General features: G+C 37.7%; 1 protein-coding gene across 4 annotated transcripts in view; it reads right to left on the bottom strand.

The window, feature by feature from the left end:
• The window catches only part of ZFPM2 (zinc finger protein, FOG family member 2), a 439,892-nt gene that overhangs the window by 138,664 nt on the left and 280,430 nt on the right, over positions 1–20,798 (bottom strand). For all 4 annotated transcript variants that reach the window (XM_023648859.2, XM_070221671.1, XM_070221673.1 and 1 more), the window contains one exon: positions 12,779–12,890. In XM_023648859.2, the coding sequence (XP_023504627.2) occupies positions 12,779–12,890 (112 nt within the window). The remainder of the gene's footprint in view (positions 1–12,778; positions 12,891–20,798) is intronic.

The following is a 20,798-nucleotide window of genomic DNA, read 5'->3' as shown; positions in this document are numbered from 1 at the left end:
AGATGTATAAAAGGTTATTATGCAAAGGAAACATGACAGACAAAGACACTTATGAGGAAGCCAGTGATAGTTGAGGAATTTTAAATAATTGAGTATAGTCAGAGTATAGGGTATCTCTGAAGGACGAGTGAGAAATGAGGCTATAAGGAGTAGTAAAAAATATAGATGAGATAACCTAAGAGAAATATACAAATGAGAAGAAAGAAGACTAGAGAATGACAACATTTAGTCGATGGGCCGTGATACAGAAATCTGTCATTGGGTGTGGAAGAGGATAATCAGATCAAGTGCAGTAGAAAGAAAAATTGGCAACAAGTAAACTGCAGAAGACCTGTGACAGAGGCACTGCAATGGAGTTATGAAGGCAGAAACTAGATTGGAAAGAAGGTGGTGGAATTTAGGAAGTCAAAGGAACGAGTGTAGAAAACTTTGCAGAAACTTGCCTAAGAAAAGAAGCAGAGAGTGCTTCCTGTTAAGTATGGTGAATTGATTGCATGCATTCATTTTTGCTTGCTTTCACTAAGAGGACAGTAAAGAAGAAAACGGATGATAAGGGCAAAGAGACAGGGCAGAGTAGGTAATAGTAGTCAACAAAATCTCGGAAGCTAGAAAACTGATGGAGTTATAGATTACATAGCAGAGCAAAGAAAGCTAAAATCCAAGTACTTGAAGAGCAGCTGGCCAACAAGAAGCAAGCAGATTTATTCCACAGAATTCTGGAAAAGATCAAGAAGTGAAGGCATCCGGTGCCTTGAAAGGTAGGGTGAGCAGTGGACCTAAACCTTGCAGGACTGGCATTCTGAGTTAGAAGCTGTTACAGCTGTTAGCACCACATGCTCAGCTATTCTCTGTAGAGCTAAGTGACACTCCTTCCCCGCTCTTAGAAGATGGAGAGTTAAGTCTTTGGAGAACTGTACCAGAGTATTTACATTCAGAGACACAGGTTCAGCAACGGGTAATGCTAAAGTGTCACCTGAATTAGAAGATTAAGGGAACACCTATATTCTCAACAATGAGACAGGACTTTCCCAATGTACCACCTGGTCCTACTCTCCCACTAAGACCTCGGATTGCTGGGTGCAAGGGTCATAACTCTCAGAGAGGAGACTGGCATTTTCTGGAGAAGCTAACCATGCTAAGACAAAAAAAAAAATTACATATACTGTCATTTGGAGACCTCATTACCATGGCCGGGTTATCATCCTATGACCCTACACAAAACCCACCAGTTGACAAGCCCTGCCTACTCATGCTGCTCTTGCATTCAGCCTTTAGTGCCCCACGCTTACAAAATAAAGTAGGGGCCAGCCCTGTTAAGGTTCTGTGCCCTCTTCTTTGGCAGCCCCGGTTCACAGGTTTGGATCCCAGGAGTGGACCTACTCCACTCATCACCCTTGCTGTGAAAGCATCCTGCATACAAAGTGGAGGAAGATTGGCACAGATATTAGCTCAGGGCTAATCTTCCTTACCAAAAAATAATATAAAATAAATAAATAAAGTAGACATTTATGGATCTCTAGCCATTTGAGGAAAGCTTCAACACTAAACACAGGGACGAAAACAGGCAGGGAAAAGTAAGAAAATGCACAGGTCATACAACTTCCTAACCATCCTCCAATTCTTATCTTCAGAGATAGAGGAAAGAATATCCATATAAAAAGAACAAGATGTTGAAAAAAAAGAGTCAGAGAACAAGAAAGACCTCTTGTAATTTGTAAAGATGATAGTTAAAATTCAACAGTGAATCAAAGAATAAAGTTTGAGGCCATCTCAGAAAGTTGAACAAAGTCAAGGAGATAATTGTAGGAACATTACTAAGTGCATACCTTATATTGCTTTCCATTTTAAAGAAAAAGTTGTAACCCGTTCATTTATCCATTCTATTTATATTTAATGAGCTCCTACCATGTGCCATGCACTGCTGACAAAACAGACAAAATTCTACCCTTAAAAAACTCTCACTCTAGGGGTGTGAGAATGACATAGAAATTTTTAAATAAATGCTGAAATGTCAAATATGAAGATAAATGAGACAGAAGACATTACGGACTGAATGTTTGTGCCCTGCCCCAAATTTATATGTTGAAGCTCTAGCAACCCATGTGATAGTACAAGAGGTGAGGCCTTTGGGGGTGATTAGGTCATGAAAGTGGAGACCTCGTGATGGGATTAGTGCCCTTCTAAGAGACGTGAGGGAGATCTCTCTCTCTCTCCCTCTACCATATGAGGATAAAGCAAGAAGGTGGCCATCTGCAAACCAGGAAGAGGGCCCTCACCAGACACTGTATCTACCAGCACCTTGATCTTGGACTCCCTAAACTCCAGAAGGGTGAGAAATAAATGTCTGTTGTTTCAGCCACCTAGCCTATAGTGTTTTATTACAGCAGCCTGAGCTTACTAATACAGAGGAGAAAAAGGAGAGAAATAGAGCCAGAGAGAGAGAGACAGAGTAGTTAGGCAGACCCTCTGGGAAGGCAACATTGAGAGAGAGTTCTTAATGAAGCAAGAGAGGGATAAATGTGGGGGCAGAGCACAATGCAAAGGCCCTGAGGCAGAGGCATTCTTTGTATTTTCAAGCAAAAGCAAGGGGCCCTGTGCCACTGGAACAGAATAGTTGGAGAGTTGTATTAAATGAAGCCATAGAGGTACCCAGGGGCAGATCATGTAGGGTCTTTTAGGCCCAGGTAATAACTATAGGCTTAGTTCAGGAGTTGGCAGGCTTTTAGGGCCAAAGAGCAAACATTTTAGGTTTTGTAGGCTAGATGGTCTCTGCCACAACTACTCAACTCTGATGTTACAGCATGAAAGCAGCCATAGACAAATATATAAACAAATCATTGTAGCTGTGTTCCAATAAAACTTTATTGACAAAAACAGGCAGTGGGCCACATTTGGTCCCACGGGCCATATCAATCCTTGTAATCAGTCTAATTGTGATGGGAAACCATTCATTGGACAGTTTTATATGTGCTTTCGCTTTTCCATGTTTTTTTGTGAAGCAAGAAGGAAAGTCATTATCTAACAGGGCATGTTATATATTTGGGAGACAGTCACCTCGAAGATTGATTAGAAAAACAAATCTGTATTGCTAGGCTACATACACTGAGGGTTCACGCTCACCTGTGGTCAGATGTAATATAAACTGGTCAGTGTTGGGTTTCATCATTGTTATTTTGTTGTTGTTGTTGTTGTTGTTACTGGTGGTGGTGATTCATTTGTTTTATTTTGACCACGTGTCTATAGGGCATTCACTGTGGATCAGGTGCTATTTTAAGCACAAATATTAATTTACCTAACTTCTGCTGCTTGGGAAAATTAGCCAGGGGAAAGTGGAGAGTTGGACTGACCAGAATGGACATATTGTTAAGCTAGTAAAAGCCAGAGAGAGTAGGGTAAGGAGGTACACAGAGTGACTAAAATCATGGGCCTATGGAATCCAAGTCAGGTAACCTAGGAGGAAGGACACAGGGACTGGTGGACGGAACAATGATAGTGGTGAGGTGAGGGGATAGTAAGTTAATTCGGAATTGAAAAATTGTTAGAGTCAGGTAATGAGTAGATTAAGGTGCATGATTTATTACTGTCTTCTAGAAGAGTGTAGCTACCAATGTTATTTCCTTGACAGATAAAGTCTCGGTTTTATTAATGGATGGACCTGAGCTTAACCTTTGACCCAAAAATCTTACTAAAACCCTGATGTGATCATGTGCACCTCAGAACTTTCGGTAGCTCTCCACTGACTCCACGATAAGGTCTTCAGACTGAGCCTTCAACTGAATCCACAACACGGCCCTCAGAAACTTTTGGAGGCTTGCCCCTCACTGGTCTCCTTTGTAAATTCTCTGCTCCAACTAAAGTATGCACTGACACTCCACGTGAAAACACTGTAGGCATCACAGCCTGTAAGATTTTAGGCACACAATTTCAACCTCCTCAAATGCTTTCCCCCCATTTCCCAAACTTATATTCAACCTTCAATACCCTACCAAAAGTCCACATTCTCTGGCAACTTTGCCTTGACCATGTAAGACCGAACTCAGTATTATGCAACCTTCAATTAAACTCTTTCAATAAGCTCCTTAAGCCAGGAGAGTGTTTCACATTCCTTCATATCCCACATGACATCTGGGCTATGGTACGCACAAAGCATGGGCCCAGTTACTTTTATTTTATTTGGAAAATCATCTTATGAAACACAATGTGTTAGGACATTCATAGAGATACTAAAGAAAAATAATTATACCACTAGGAAATAATTTAAAATTCTATGGATGAGGGATACTTTGTGGCCAGGCAAAGATTTCTTTGGGTCTGGGTAATATAAAAAGAAGAGCAAGAATGCAATTAAGACAAAGAGTGATTTTCATTTGCAAATGTTTTTCTTAAATTATATAACAAAAATAAACTGAAGAAAACTGTTAAAAAGGGGATACAAAAAAATCTCCCCAAATCTTACCACATTTATAGAAATACTTTTATAATTTCAAGGTATTTCTTTCCAGTATGTTCCCTCTGCATACACTTCTTCAATATAATTACAATCATACTATGCACGTAACCTCATATTCTACCTTTTCCCTTGGAATTATAATGTAATAATTTCTTCTATGTAATATACTGTTTTAAAGAAGTATTCACAGTATCTTACTCTGAAAAAAACCTAGCCTAAACAGTTGTCCCTCATTTTAGCTGATAAAGATACTTTTGGGGGTAGCTTTCAAGATTAGCATCTCTTTGAATGACAAGCTAACATCCCTGAATGATAGTGAGTCACCTCTCAAAAGACCCCACTCTTCATTTTTCATTTTCACACTTATAAAATTGATATATTCTTAGTTCTTATCATTTGCCAACATCCTAACTGGGTTTTTCCCTTTAAGAGACAGAAGCTTCATTCATGCATGGATCCACGGCGGTTTAGGATATTGTGTCTCCAACATATGATAGCACATCTAACCCAATGAGGTAACTAACAAAATTATTATGCAAGATTATTTACCAGCATTCATTAAGGAAACTCACAGTGATTTTGATATGAAAACAAATGTACTGTTTCACATCATATAGCATACATTAATAAGAAACAAGGGCATAAACTACTCAGTACGACCAGACCCAGACTGAAATAATATCAGTAAATCACTCTCACACAATTGTAAAAACAGTAAATGCATAGTAAGAAATGGAAATGACAGAAGACACGATATTTGCTGAAGTTGCTGTCATTCTGCAATTTGCAACAGACAATTCTACTGTAAATAACATAGTCACTAGTGGGGTCACTTGTCTTAACCTTAAGAACCCCTCAGAAATGACAATTTGAATCAAAACGGTGGTTTTCTAAAGCAGCCATTTTTACAATCATTGATTCCCAGAACAGACATAATAAATTGCTCACTCTTCAAAACATCTCCCATTATAGAACATAACCAGAAAAAGCCTCGGATGTTCATGAAACATGTTGGTTTTCAGCATCGCGTTATCCTGTGGTGCTCTGCAATCAATTACTGTTATACCACCATCATTAATAATTTTCTTAATGAAAATGATTCTGTTGATCTCCGTTGTATTTTAATTATCAGAGTTAAGCATAATTACACTGCAGCTCTGAGCTGGCATGTGGACTCCTTTAGGGCGCAATTTTGTTTTAACACACTGATAATGTAATTTTACATTGTGTCAGTTTGTTTGGTTATTATCCAGTTGTACAATTCCACTGTATTCCTGATAACAGATAATAACCTTAGTACCTCCTATATCCTGAAGTCATTTAAAAAGCAATATTGGAATTCCGCGACTAGCTAACTTAATCGCCTTATGATTTTATAATTCCCGCTGCTAAATATTTGGTTCAGGCACCCACCCTCTTCTAAGAATATTGTAAAACTAGGCAACAGCTATACATTTTTCTATGAATTAAAGGATGGTTAAATAAACACTTAGAATATGAGCACAATTTTTTCCTTTAAATTACTTTGTTATTTATGTAACATTAGACCCTTTAGGCAAAGTTAAACATTAACTTGTAGCTAGTTTGAAAATTGGCTGCCATGTTAGACAAGGCTGTTTTTGCAAAATTCCAGTAACATGCAACTGATCCTCTATTTTAAGCTGGAACATATTCCAGACTTTTGCAAAGGTCCTTATAATAAAAGACCTTTGTTTTGTTGATGTGCAGAAAGTCACTCACCCAGGTTGTATCAAATTAGGATTTCTGTTATTATTTCAACAGTGCCTCGTATAGGACCTTGAACATAGTAAACAATCAATAAAGGTTTAAATGAATTAATTGGGTGGTTACATTTGTGCATGCAAACAAAATCAGAACTTTAAAGATGGTCATAGACTGATTTTGAAATTGGTCTTCTGAATGATTTTAAATCACTGTGGTCTTAACAGCAACACAGAAATTAACCTGTACCACTGCTGTTTGGGTTCTTGAACACTTTCTTTTTGAAGCCAAACCACAGAATGAAAAATAAGTTTTGCTGACAAACATGTATGCAAATTTGCGATGAAGGGCAATAACCTGCAACCTTGGCCTAGTAAATGGTATCTGCAAAACTCTGCTAATGGTGTAATTGGGAACTGAGGTCAGCATGCTCAAGATTGAATTCTAACTTCATCATGTATGAGCTATGTATTCTTGAACTATTTATTTATCTAAACCTTACTTTACTTATCTATAAAGTAGGAATAATCCTGCTTACATAGTGGATTTGTTATAATGGTAAATAAGAAAATTTATGTATAGTGTTTAAAACAATGCCTGGGTGCTTAATAAATGGTCATTGCTATCACTAGTGCTAATATCATCATCATTATCATCTTTATACTAACATTTTATATAAGACTTTCATTAAAAATAAAAATTATCAGGGCCAGTCCCGTGGCCGAGTGGTTAAGTTTGCACGCTCTGCTTCGGGGGCCCAGTGTTTCACAGTTCAAATCCTTGGTGTAGACATGGCACCACTCATCAGGCCATGCTGAGGGGCTGTCCCACATAGCAGAGCCAGAAGGACCTAAAACTAGAATATACAACTATGTGCTGGGGGGATTTGGGGAGAAAAAGCAGAAAAAAACCCCAACAAGATTGGCAACAATTGTTAGCTCAGGTGCCAATCTTTAAAAAATAAATAAATAAATAAATAAAATAAAAATATCATCTGCTCAAAGAAAAATGCTCCAATAATACCTTCAGGCAAATGCTTCAGGCTTCTGATTCCATAATACAGTGTTTTGCAGATACTATGGGTTCACAGTGACTGAATGGTACTCATGGAATTCTTCGCAATAAATATGGTATCAGATGATCATGTTTTCTTGTACACTTGCTTGATACCAACATGGTGGCCTGGCTTCATTTCCTCTAAATTTGTCCTGACTTATAACCACAAAGGCAAAGTCGACTGAGTATATGGTAATTACCCACATAATATCTGTAGTAACATATGCAGTTATGTGCATGGGTGCTTCTTCACAAAAACGCTGCAAGACAGCTTTTCCTATCCCATTTTTGCAGCTGATAAAATCAAGATTTGGAGAGGGCAAGTGATTTGCCCAAGGTTCCATATGAGCAAGAGTTTTTCACAATGATATTGTGCTTTCACATAGAAAGAAATATTCTGTGTTTAAGATGAGAGGGAGGGTTAGCAGATACTTCTTCACTCCTCTGATTGAAAATGTTTATTCTCTGAATCTGGACACCTAGAGAACATGGCTACTCTGAAATAAGTCCATGAAAAACCAAATAATTTAGTTATTCCTCATTGGAAGTGAACTGAATGAACAAACCCACATGGAAGATTCTAGAGGTTTAATTCTGAATACTCAAAAACATAAAAGTTGAGGTAATCTCTTCACTTTTCATACATGAGAAAGGTCACTGTATTGTGCAAATGCTGTAAAGTAAAGAACACAAAGCTCTACAGGAAAGAAAAGACGGCGATCTCCAACGCTCAACAGGCATAGTGGATTTCAGGAGTGAGTGAGCAGCCTCTGCTCACTCTCCCTCCCCTCCAGCAGCCTCCCTTTAACTTCAGCATGGAGCTTTTTAGTATTTTTCCATTGGAGATAAGTAAATTAGAATTATCTGGAGTCTGTTGAGAATAATGGCAAAAAACAGATGACCCAACAAGTCTGGTCTATCAACGTCTGGATGAGCTAATTACTTTCTGGAATGACAGGGGATAGTTGAGGCAGGAAAAAAGTACATCAGATTATAATATTAATGCCAAATATTATACTGGTTTTTACTTCGATAAAATAAGATGATGGCAGCTTGTCAAATAGTGCTAAGTGATACAATGTAATTTTATAATAATTATTTGATGGACACCCTGGAAATGGAAATTTTATAATTATACTTAATTTTACTACTAGACTACATTTAATAATACTTAAAGAAGTATGTATGTCTCTTAAATAGTAAAAGTTACACATTAAGTGTCCTATCTTACACATCATACGAAAATCTTATCAAAAATTTCAGTCAAGGCATTTTCTTAAAAATGCTACACACATGCATTTTATATTCTATTTGTAAATAGATACTGATAGACTCTTGGATAGCCAGGTCTTATAATAATGATTTTGACATGGAATCCATAAGGAGTTTGGGTTCTTAGCTAGAAAACAAAATAAGGAAATGCAGTTGTGGCCTCAGTTATTTTTCCACTTCAGTGAGAGCTTCTTAGACATTAGGAATAAGGTGTTGCATCTGGGCGCGTGGATGTCAACCCATCAAGCAAGAATTGTTTTGTGTGTCTCGCAGCACTTTGGTTTCATCTGCAGAACCATTTCTCTTCCATCTTAGTGGCTCATGTAGAATTAATATTCTTTGGCCCTCAAGATGATTGTAGTCTACCAGGGAGAGTCATTAATTGGTGATTAATTCGTTCAAGGATTGGTATGTGATGTGCCCCAATCAAACACAAGAAAAGCTCTCTTTTCACTAGAGTTGTGCTGGCAGAATAAGCCTGGAGCTTCCCACCACCCGAGGAGAAAATTTCTGAGATTCAAGCCCACAAAAGAAAGAAGAGGTAGAACATAGAGAGAGACAGCCTGGGGACAAAGTTTGAGCAGCTGGATTAAGCTGTTTCTGAAATCCAGACTATCCCTGGACTCTCAGTTATCTGAGCAGATGAATCTCCCTACCCCCAACACACACACAGGCACACACATACACACACACACACACTCACTCACTTTAATATTTTTTGCACAAGCCAATTTCACTTGAATTTCTATTACTTGAAAACAAAAGAGCTCCAACTAATAAAGAATATATGCCTTACGAAAATGCCTTGCGTATTAGAGATTTTCAATTCAATACTTATTAAATCTAAATTGCCAAACTCTTCCAACTACAAAACTCTTGCTCTGAGGAGGCTTATCATACCTGCAGCCTGTGAAGACAGAAGGCTTCAGAACCCATGGGGTGCTGGTAGGAGGGCTTCCTGGGGTCATATTTTCCATGACTTGAATGATCCCTAGTACATTCCCAGAATATTAAGGTATTCAGAGAAATGTGGGACATACTCTGCGGGAGCTATCCCCTCCCTCCCAAAGCATCCAATACTGAATACTAGGAATCAGCATCAGGGCTCTGAAGTCCCACTAGGAGATCAGAGTAGAATCTGCAGCAGAGTTTGCCCAAGTGTGTTTCCCAGAGCACTAATTTCAATGGATGTCCATTGGAAAGAGAGAGAGAGAAAAATACATATATATATCATATAGTCAAATGAGTTAAACAGGTTTTTTGTTTTCTCTTTTTACTACAGGACTTCTCAGAGCATTAATACCAGCAGGCATTATGAGTTTTCAAGAGAGGCCGCAATAAGCAATACTTGGTCATGGAGCTCCTTCTGTAATCTTAGGGTTCTGTGGAATGCACTCTGGGAAGTGTTACACTGTCACATCCATTCTTTGTGATTTCTGGACATCAAAGCCCGAGTGGTTTGAGAGAATTTACTCATCATGTAACAGTGGCAAGGGGAAAGGCAGAGTCACCTAGTACAAAGAGTAGAGGATTTGGAATTGCCAAGACCTGGATTCAAATTTGGCTCCATTTTTAGTTTTCCATAACTATGGACAATCACACTACCTATCTAAGTCACAAGGTCAAATTGTGTAAAGTGAAAAAAACACTACCTATCTCACTGAGCTGTCTGAAAGCTTCATGCAGGGAGAACATATTCTAATATATATAACTCAGACCCTAAGTTAGACACATGTGTTTGAATCCACCTCAATCATTTATTAGCTATGTGATCAGAGCAAATTACTGAATCTGCCAAAGTCTCAACTTCACCTTTTGTTAAATAGGGTGGGTAGTATGTTAATTACCTCCTGGGGGTATTAAGTGAGGATTAAGTGAAATAATGCATATATAGTAGTTATTGCAGTTCCTGCTATCTGAACTACAATACCAACTGTTCTTGTAAGTTCAACAATATCAAATTACCTTTTGTAGGTTAAAACCTGTTAAACAGCAGGAATTCACTGTTCATCATCATAGTATGTCAAATGTTTATTACACTTTCTGACAGGCATTCATCATTTATTTATCTGGTCTATTAATCAATATTTATTTAGTGCTTTTTTTTGTTCAGGCAGCATGGCAGACCAAGGATAGATAGGTGATTAAGACATAGTCCTAGCCCTCAGAAAATACAGAGTAGACTAGAAAGGCAGGCAAAGACAGCTAAATTTTTTCTTACTCATCTTTTTCTCTTTCTTTCTTTTTTTGTGAGGAAGATTGGCCCTGTTGCCACTCCTTCTCCACTTTGTATGTGGGACACAGCCTGGGCTCGGCCCGACAAGTGGTGTGTAGGTCCGCGCTCAGGATCCTAATCCATAAACCCTGGGCCACTGAAGGGGAGAGCACAAACCCAATCATTACACCACTGGGCTGGCCCCTACTTACTCTTTTTTGAACACATAAAATGACAGTCATAAAACAAGGCGATGAAGAGCAATGCGAGAAGTGCCTACAATTCAGTATGGGAGTACCAAGGAGAGGATTCAGGAGTGCACTATAAACGGTGGCTATTATTATCAATGTACAAGGCTAGTACATAGCTGGGCTCAACGAACGCTTTATGAGTTAATTAATTAATTAGTAAGCTTCCATAAATTACTCCAAATTGTTTATTGTTAAAAGCCTTAAGATATATTCAACCATAATACAAACACATAAATATGTTTAAGTTAAACTACTCCATTGAAGATGGAATTACACTTTTGTTATTGTTTTCTTCCTATAACAATATAGCAATCATCGCTCATAAAAGAATGGCTGATTTAAAAATGCAATGGATTTGGATTATGATAGGAGAACAGCTATTCTCTTGGTTCCTGCAGATTATATTGCCATCACAGAGATAAGATATTGTATAACAAAAATTTATTCCCAGTAATTGGTCCTTCATTCCAAGTCATCTTTTGTACTTTTTGCATTCTGAATGTGGGCGATGGTAAGATGGTTCACTATACTATTTCTTTCCACTTTGACAGATCATATTGACATATCCTGGGAAAATCTCACTTCCCTTCTGGCTAAAAGCTCCTTCCAGCATACCACAGGTATTTCACATTAGAAAATGAGTGGGTATAGGACCAGTAATTACAGAAGGAAAAGGAATATAATCATATCCTGGTGTGCAGATTGTTTTTTTAGCTTGCAAATTCCCTTTTTCCGGTGTTTCAACTTTCAAAGGCTTATAGTAGTTTAAAGGCAATCCTCTTATAAGTGTACAAATTGTAATGATTATAGGAACAAGTTGTAATTGTTTCTAGCAAGTTTTTAAGAGTCTTTGATGTTATGATTAGTGTTTTATACGTTAATATATTGATAGGGGTGCTTATTTGCTTGTTCCCTTGTATGCTTTTATGGTTTCTAGGTTCAATGTGCAAATAAAACTTTGATCTCAGTAGGTCTATTTGGTTAAAAAAGAAAGCTGAAAGAAATCAAACATGAGAAGCACAGGTTTTGCAATATTTACGAAGAAGAGAGATTAGGGATTTCACTGTAAGAGTACAGAGCCAGGGCCCATAACTTGAATGAAGAGAAAAGCGCCCCCAAACCACACCACACACGAGGAAGGGCCCATGTTTTGGAGAGCTGATCCCATGAAGCACCATCATGGAGCTGCGACTCCTTTGCTGCCAGGATGTCGCTTTATGACGCAGTCTAGGTTGTGTCACACTGAGCAAATCAAAGGCAGAGCTCTGCAAGCTATCGCTTCCTCTTTCCTGTTTGCCTCCTGCCCTTCAGAAATCACCGTGGGGAAGGAATCTCAGTCTGTGCAACGGTTACCTTTTCAGCTGTCCTCTCATCCTGCGTGATTTCAAGAAACTGGCTGGAATGTAGTGCCTCCTGGAGCATGCACCTTGACCCGAACTGCTCAATTTCAAAAGGAATTCACTTTTTGATAGATAACGCCTGAGACAGGAATCTGGGATTTCATTAAACCAGGCTATCAAAAAAACTAACAGCAAGGAAGGTACTAGTCAAGCCACTCAAATAGAGTTTAGGAAAATGCGTGAGGTGCTAAGTAGTTAATGGTGTAATACTTTTTTGTTTTCTGTTGCACACAAAATGAAACGAAACGAAACAATAGCTTTGCTGCAAATACAGGTTGGAAAGATTCATAAGGGAAAAAGGAAGAGAGGATCAAATTTTACTTTGTACTCCCATTACAGCTTGTTTGGCCCTATTTTGCAACGCTCAGGTTTCAATACTTCCAAAGAGAGAGAGAAAGGATCTTGCATTTACCTTTGCTGTACACAATGCAGTTGTTTTTGTTGTCTTCCACTCCTTGCCAAGTCACATCCAGTAGCCACTTGGGACCAGCAGTCAGCACCATTGGGACCTGAGCCTTTGTCTTCTGTAGAAAGAATGATAACAAACAGATGCCATTTGCTTTCGTTGATTAAAAACTTGAATAATAACTGTACTAATCATTTTATTTTTACAAACAACTAAATCTCTCCAACCATAATCCAAGTCCTTATTCCCCTGTCTCATGATATCTTTCTAAGACGACAGAAGCTGTAAGGCTTTACTGCTTTCACTAATCTGAATGGTAGAATTATTATCAAGGATTTTTTTTTTTTTCTAAATGATACTGGATCAGATCTCCAAGATTAGACAGATCTCTTGCAGCTCTGAATTATAAAGAGAATGCAGATGACTTTCATTGCAAAGAGCAGAGTGTTTAGAAGTGAACTTTAGACACATTGTACTTTACTATCAACAGGATCTCACTATTTCCTGAAACAGACAGGAAAGAATTTAAAGAATCAGGATCCATTTCAAAGCTCTATCCTGAGCAACATTTATATTAGAGTAGGAATTTATTCTGAATGAATAATGAAATCTACCCAACCCCCTGTGCTAAGTGCGGCTATGCAGTCTGACTGTAGCTGAAATAACAATAATGCTAACGATTCACCTCACATTGTCTCCAGAAAGACTATAAAAGTGGACTTGCGAATAAATTCAAATGCAGAGCAACTACAGCATGACATCCCTCAGTCTGAGAAGCAGAGAAGCAGGGAAGCAGGGAGAAAAGTGCTGCAGTCCTAACAAAATATTTTCAGCGTACGTTTTAAATATAAGCCTCAAAAGGTTCATCATTTTGGGCTGTTTGGCACCCAAATTATTTCTTTAACTATGCTGATAAATTTACATGGCAGGAAACAAGCTGGGGAAGAATAAATCAGTCTTAGCAAGATGGTTGTTTCCCGACGAGTCACGGCGAACTGGCATTTAGACTTTTATCATTCACCAGCCCATGTTCTGTGCATCAAATATCAGGAAACCACAACACAGAGGACAATGCAAGGGTCTCAAGGTAATTTTTGAACTGAATTTTCACCTAGATATGATCCTGCCAAAGAGATCTCAGCCCATTCTGGGACTTTCCCACATGTTATGTGCTATCACAAATTTCCAAAATTGGCATTAACAAGAATTCGCTTGAGGATTCTGGCCATTTCAAATCTCTCAGGAATCTGGAAAACCCGTTTCACCCTCCGAATGACAATGATAGCGCATGAGACACGGATCTATTGTTAACCGCAAACCTATATTTAAAACTATGCATAAAATGAATGCTAATCCATCTCTTAAAGTACCAATTATGAGGCAAGATATACTATTTTTTTAACGGAAAAATCAACCAAGATGGATAAATTTAAAAAGAAGTCTGAAAAAAATATTTCAAATTTTAAAACAGAAGAGGTGGTAAACCCGATCAATTGTAAGAAATACTAGTATACTGATTTTTCATATTCATACTTTGATTAATTTTAAAGTCTTAATTTTTCAACTACATATCTTAATATTCAGCAAGGATAACCATGAAAAACAGTTATCTGACAGCCCAGTAGGATAGAAGTAATTTTATATTATATTATAATTTTTTTTAATAATCTAGGCAAAAAATGTTATCAAGTTATCCTTATGGTTGTCAGTGTTAGTGGGCATTTTTATTTATTTCCATTTTAAAAACAGAATTTTAGGACAAGCAGACTTCTTCAATCTGAAATGATAGTGATCAATATCCAATTAAATGTTAGATCTTAATTATGCATATTTCAGCTCCTGTTACCACTTAAGACATCAGTTCAGACCACAGATCAGGATCAGCAGGTCTCCTCATAGGAGTAGAACAGGTCACAGGGGAGAGGGCACCATTTCGATAAAACTGTGTATAAGGGATTTAGTGGTCTTACTTGTAACATCTGCTCTCTTCTGATTTTAAAGAACAGATTTCAACAACAGGCACCTGGCCCCATTTCTACTGAATTCTCTTATTTCATGGGAAAGACATGCGTTTTAAATTACTTAATCTTTATACACAGTTCTCAAAGCCACGTGGATTTCTACACAACAAATCAGCTTTTACAATTTTCCATAGATAACATGAAAAAGACATCGATCAATTAAATTCTTAAGAGAATCTTTCAGTGTAAAGTAAATCAGTTGATCCTCCAACCATTGCACAAACCAACCAACCAACCCAGTCCTGTGCTTGGTGGTAGGAAGATGAGGAGGTCTTTTTTGGTGAAGGGTACAGACACATAAAAAAAAGTTTGCCATAATGTGAAAAGTAGCTCAGCAGGGAGTGGAACATCATGTGTAAATTGTTTTGGGGTCACTGAAGGGCAAGAGACAAGCTCCTACCCTGTGGATGCTGGGAAGATAGCACAGAGGAGGTCACATGCAGGCAGGATCTTAAAGGATAAACAGGAAGAATTTGCAATTGCTGGTAATAGCATGGGCAAAGTCTGAGTAGTATATAAGAGAGTTGTGTGTATAGGAAATAGTGAGTAGTTCTGGGACTCTTTGGTTTAAGCTCTTATAAAGTCTTTAGAGCTTTTCTTGGTATATAGAAAGCACTAGATAAGTGTTAGCTGTCATCATGATCATTAATATTATATTATCATTATTGATAAGTGGAACGGACATAACAGCATATGTGTCTGGAAGGGCAGGTCAGATCTTGAAGGCGCTTTCCATATCAGGCAGAACATTTTGTGCCGAAATTTCTAAGCAGAAGAAGCCAGTAAAGATTCTTTCAGCAGGAAGAATAAGGACACTACTACTTATGCTACTTGTGCATGTATTTTGTTTTACATTTCCCTTACTTATTTAGTCCTCATATGTATTTTCAGATAACGAAAACAGAACTTGAAGATTAAATACTTTCTTTAAACAATAATTTAAATAATTTCTTTTAGGTCAAATAGCTTGTGGAAGGCAGAGCCCATATTTATACTTCGCTCTACACGACCACTCTTAGGGTGACCAACCATCCAGTTTTTTCTGGGACTGAAGGATTTCCCAGGATGTTGGACTTTCAGTACTAAAACTAGAAAGTCCTGGACAAACTGGGGTGAGTTGTTCACCTCTCCGTCTACAACCACTGTTAAAACAATATTGGTGGTTTACATCTATTGAGCACTTGCTAAATGTTGGATGTTAAGTACTTCCTCTGAATTATCTGTTTTGATTTTTTCAACTCCGGGAGTTAGGTATTATTTTCTCGATTTTGTACATAAGCAAATTAAGATTTAAAGGAGTTAATTTTGTGGCACAAATAAAAACAGTTACTTAATATTTTTCCTTAATGATAAGTTAGGCATTATAACTTTTAACACTTCGGAAATATTCATTATATCTTGGCACAGGTTGAATCTGACATTAAGAAATTGAATTGAAAAGAAAACAATTTCTTTTACTCCAAGTCAATAAAGCCAAAGCAAAAATGTAGCAAAGACTTGCTGAAAGCTATACTCGAGCTGTAAAGTAAATAATAAGTAGATAAAAAATCTCAAGGGACCAGTTATTACAGTTTTGAGGAGGTAAGTCAATTTCTTTCTGGAGAAGTCAACTTTTGTGGAGATTGCCTGCCTTCAAAGAAGATTACCAAGTGTGAGAAGGAAGGAGTTAGTCAGGATTATATGAAATCTATGCTCCAGCAATGTCCATGAATAGAAAATAACAGCAATATCCACATTGATCATTAGGTTTCACCATCAGTTTCCCATGTCTCTATCTTAAGGATTCATATAAGTCTAGAATGTTAAGAGCTGGAAGCAACTTTAAAGTTCAATGAGTTTAATTGTCTAATTTCACAGACAAAGAAAGTAAGGCCAAGATGTTTATCTAGCATCCTACAGAGAATACAGTTGGCATGTGTTGGGAAAAGAGACTGAATGTAAAAGGTGAGATGGGAAGAAAAATGGTCCCCCAAAGATATCCACACCTGGAACCTGTGAATATGTTACCTTATTTGGCAAAGGGGATTTTAAAGATATGAAGAAGGTTTAGGACCATGAAATGGTGAGATTACCTATATATCCAGATGGGCCAAATCTAAACACATGAGTCCTTAAAAGCAGAAGAGAAAAGCAAAACAGTAGATCAAAGAGATTCAACACGAGGAGGATTCCACCTGCCTTTGCTGCCATTGAAGATGGCACACTGAGGCCATGAACTAAGAAATGTAGTGGTCTAGAAACTGGGAATGGCTCTCAGTTACAGGGAGCAAGGAAATAGGAACTTCAATTGTGCAAACTCAAGGAACTAAATCCTGCCAGGAACCTGAACGAGCAGGAAATGTATTCTCCCCCAGAACCCCTAGAAAGGAACGCAGCCTACTGACAAATTGACTTTAGCCTGGTGAGCCCACACTAGACTTCTGATCTACAGAACTTTATTATTACTTTTTTTTCCTTTTTCTCTCCAAAGCCCCGCAGTACATAGTTGCATATTCTTCATTGTGGGTCCTTCTAGTTGTGGCATGTGGGACGCTGCCTCAGCGTGGTTTGATGAGCAGTGCCATGTCCGCGCCCAGGATTCGAACCAACGAAACACTGGGCCGCCTGCAGCACAGCGTGAGAACTTAACCACTCGGCCACTGGGCCAGGCCCCTGATCTACAGAACTTTAATGTAATAAGTTTGTGTTGTTTCAAGCCACTAAGTTTGTAGTAATTTGTTTTGGCAGCAATAGAAAACTAATACAAAAAACATTCAGATTTAGTGACTTATAGTTTAAAAAAAATGACAACTTCCTTATTGAACGTGCTTGAATGTGTAAAACAGCTTTCCTTTAGTTGGAGTAACGCCAAATCTACACTGTCATTCCAAAATCACTGGATATGTTTCATGTTCTTGCCTTAAAGTATGAGAAAGTACACAGTGGTGATTGTAATAATTCCTGCTTCTATAGTTGGGTATTTAAAACATTTTGTGATTCACCATTGGCCTTACAGTTGAGGTACAGCAGAAAGAACATCACTGTTCTTGGAGTCAGATGCTCTAGGTTTGAATCCTGATACATGCTACTGGTGGGCTCTTTGACCAGGAAATCACTTAAACTTGGAAGTTCTGAACCTCAGAATGCACATCTGCAAAATGGGGATAATAATTTCTATTTCAAACAACCAGCACAGTGTTTAGTATATGTAGATACGCATCAAACTTTTCCTGAATACCTAATAAACAAATTAAATGAATAAACAAATTAAAAATGTACAAAAAAGCATTTATTGAATCCCTACTATTTCTCAGGCACTGGTTATGTTTGTGGAGATTAGCATAGAAGTCAAGACAAAAATTCTTTATTATCCAGTTTAAAGGTAGTGGTAGTCATTAGTGCTATTTATCAATTTTTTCCAACTCTGCACTTTCCAGGTCTCTTTTAAAGTTAGCTATGGCCGTATGACTTCATATGACCAATGACATTGAACAAGAAATGGCTCGCATCACTTCCACACAGAAGCTGTAAGATCCAATGGACTCACCATCATGCCTTGCCTTTGCTGAAGTGATCATGCAAGCCTCTAAGGAGGAAGCCCTGGTAACCACAATGAGAAAGAGAGAAACTTTTTTTCTGCTGAGGAAGCTTAGCTGTGAGCTAACATCTGTTGCCAATCTTCCTCATTTTTTGCATGTGGGTCACTGCCACAGCATGGCCATGAGTGATGTAGGTCCAAGCCCAGGATGTGAACGAGCAAACCTGGGCCACTGAAGTGGAGCACTCCAAACTTAACCACTACACCACACACCAGCCCCAGAAATAAACTTTGTCATGTAAAAAGTTGTTATGATATTAGGGTTGCTTGCAACCTCTGCAAAATCTAGCTTATTCTCACTTATACAAAGGTTTTCTTCACTTTTTCTGTATTGAAATAACCTATGGGTTTTACAAGTTAAAGTTTGCACTTTACCTATGTCTAGGTAGTCTCCTTCAGTAATATACCAATTCAAGGTACATTGCATTTCAGTTAAACTGGAATGTTTTAAAAAGAAAAAGAAATAGTGCTCACTTTTGAGGCTCCACATTGTAAGTTTAAAAAATCTGCACTCCTGGATACTCTTTGAACTCAGAGTTTCACGTTTAGACAGCCTACAACTAGACAAACTTGACAAGGACAAAATGGGTCAAAAGTGTCATTTCTTAGGAATAATTAGAATCATCTAATGTAGATAAAAGAGGTCAAACTAGCATCCACTTCTCACTAACCTTTGGAGTTACTGGACCGACAAAGGAGGAAGCCTTCAATAAATGTTTATACTCAAGCCAAAAGGTTAATGGAGATAAAAGTAGACAGCCCAAAGGTAAAGAACAGAGGATAATTCCAACCCAAGGAACTGGTGACATAATGCTTTCTTAGGGATTCCAAATTTTGCTGGAAATATTTGTTGAAGATTTGCAAAATGAGGCTTAGGAAGAGCCAGATGTCTTAGGAAAATCTGGCCCATGAGAAGAGACTGACATTACAGCCTTTAAAGGAACTAGAAGTGTCATTTGATGGAAAAATTGGCCTCCATTGATGTTAGTTTAGGAAATGTAACAAAACCTCATTAAAGAATCTCAAGCCAATGTCATGAGTTATACTCTGATGCCGATGAAAAGGCTCTTGGTGTGTTGCTTCCCTAACTGCATAATAGGCGAAAAGGGTTGAATACAGTTTGGCAAAATTCATAGCTGTTTTAGCAATTCATATCTATTTCTCTTCTCTCAGCTATAAAAGTATATTTGATAGTAGGTGTAGAAAATCTCCCAAATTTCTGTAGACATTAGATTTATATAGTTAGAATCAAAGAAACATATATATATATATATATATATATATATATATATATATATATATATATATTCCTGGCCCTTAGGAATTAGATGCCATCACCACTGCCAATCTCCCTCAGTTGAATTATTCTCTATATCCAAAGGAAAAAATGATCCTGTATGTGATTTGACCTTGTACTACCACAGGGAAAATCTTACACAGTAAAATTTCAGTTGATGTGTCCAAATAGTTCTCCACATTAGAATTAAATTCAAATTCAATCTGACAGTCATGAAAATATTGTATCACTCTCCCCTTGTGTGATGTCTCTAGTGACAATGAGCTTGAATTTAAAAATTCCCTTCACCAACAGCCCATCCTACTGGGGTGTAAAAACAGAAAATCTTGGAATACCTAGAATGGAGAGAAGTGTCAAGTAATAATTCAAGGACCTCTACAATTCTATTTTCAGTAGTTCTGGGAGTGGTATATAGTCTCAGAATTATTGATTTTACTGGAACTATAAAACTTTTGGTGTGATGATTTCCACCTGAAAAAAAATTACGCTTTTTATTAAATATCCTTTAAAAAGTTATGCAGGATACCATGTGAATGTCTGAACATGATGTTACTGAGGTGAAGAATTATTTTTCCCCCAGAAAGCAGAGTATCACTTTAAGCTATGTAAACAGAACCACTCTACTCCGCATTGTCCTGTAGGGTCAACGTTATTAATATGATGATATAAAAACAGTTTCTCAGGAATAACACCCAAATTATTCTCCATAACGAATCGATTCCAGACATCATTCAGACATGACAAGTTATATCATATGCTTCTATTAAAATTATGTGCTTCCATTTAAAAACAGAATAAAATGGCCGCTGAACTACATTGGGACGTCCCTTGAATGAGAGTTGCAGTCTTCCTTTTGTTTACTGTGTCGATACACAAGGAATGTGGGGTGTGTGTGTGTTGTACAAACACTTAGGTAACTTCAACAACTTCCAAACTCATACTAAGCATGTTATTTACAGTTATTGTTTAAGAAACAACAAAATTCAATTTAGTAAAAGATTATCCATTTTTCATTGCTTGAAAAGAAAATTGATGTGCTAGACACATTTTCAAGCTCAAGCTCAAAGAAATTAAGAGTACTCATATAAGAAAATATGTGAGAAGCCTAAATGGGACAGACATCACGAATGT

Source organism: Equus caballus, chromosome 9, assembly GCF_041296265.1.
Source record: "Equus caballus isolate H_3958 breed thoroughbred chromosome 9, TB-T2T, whole genome shotgun sequence".
Classification (NCBI taxonomy): Eukaryota; Metazoa; Chordata; class Mammalia; order Perissodactyla; family Equidae; genus Equus; species Equus caballus.
Note: the sequence above shows the minus strand (reverse complement) of the source record. Positions and strands in the feature narration are given on the sequence as shown.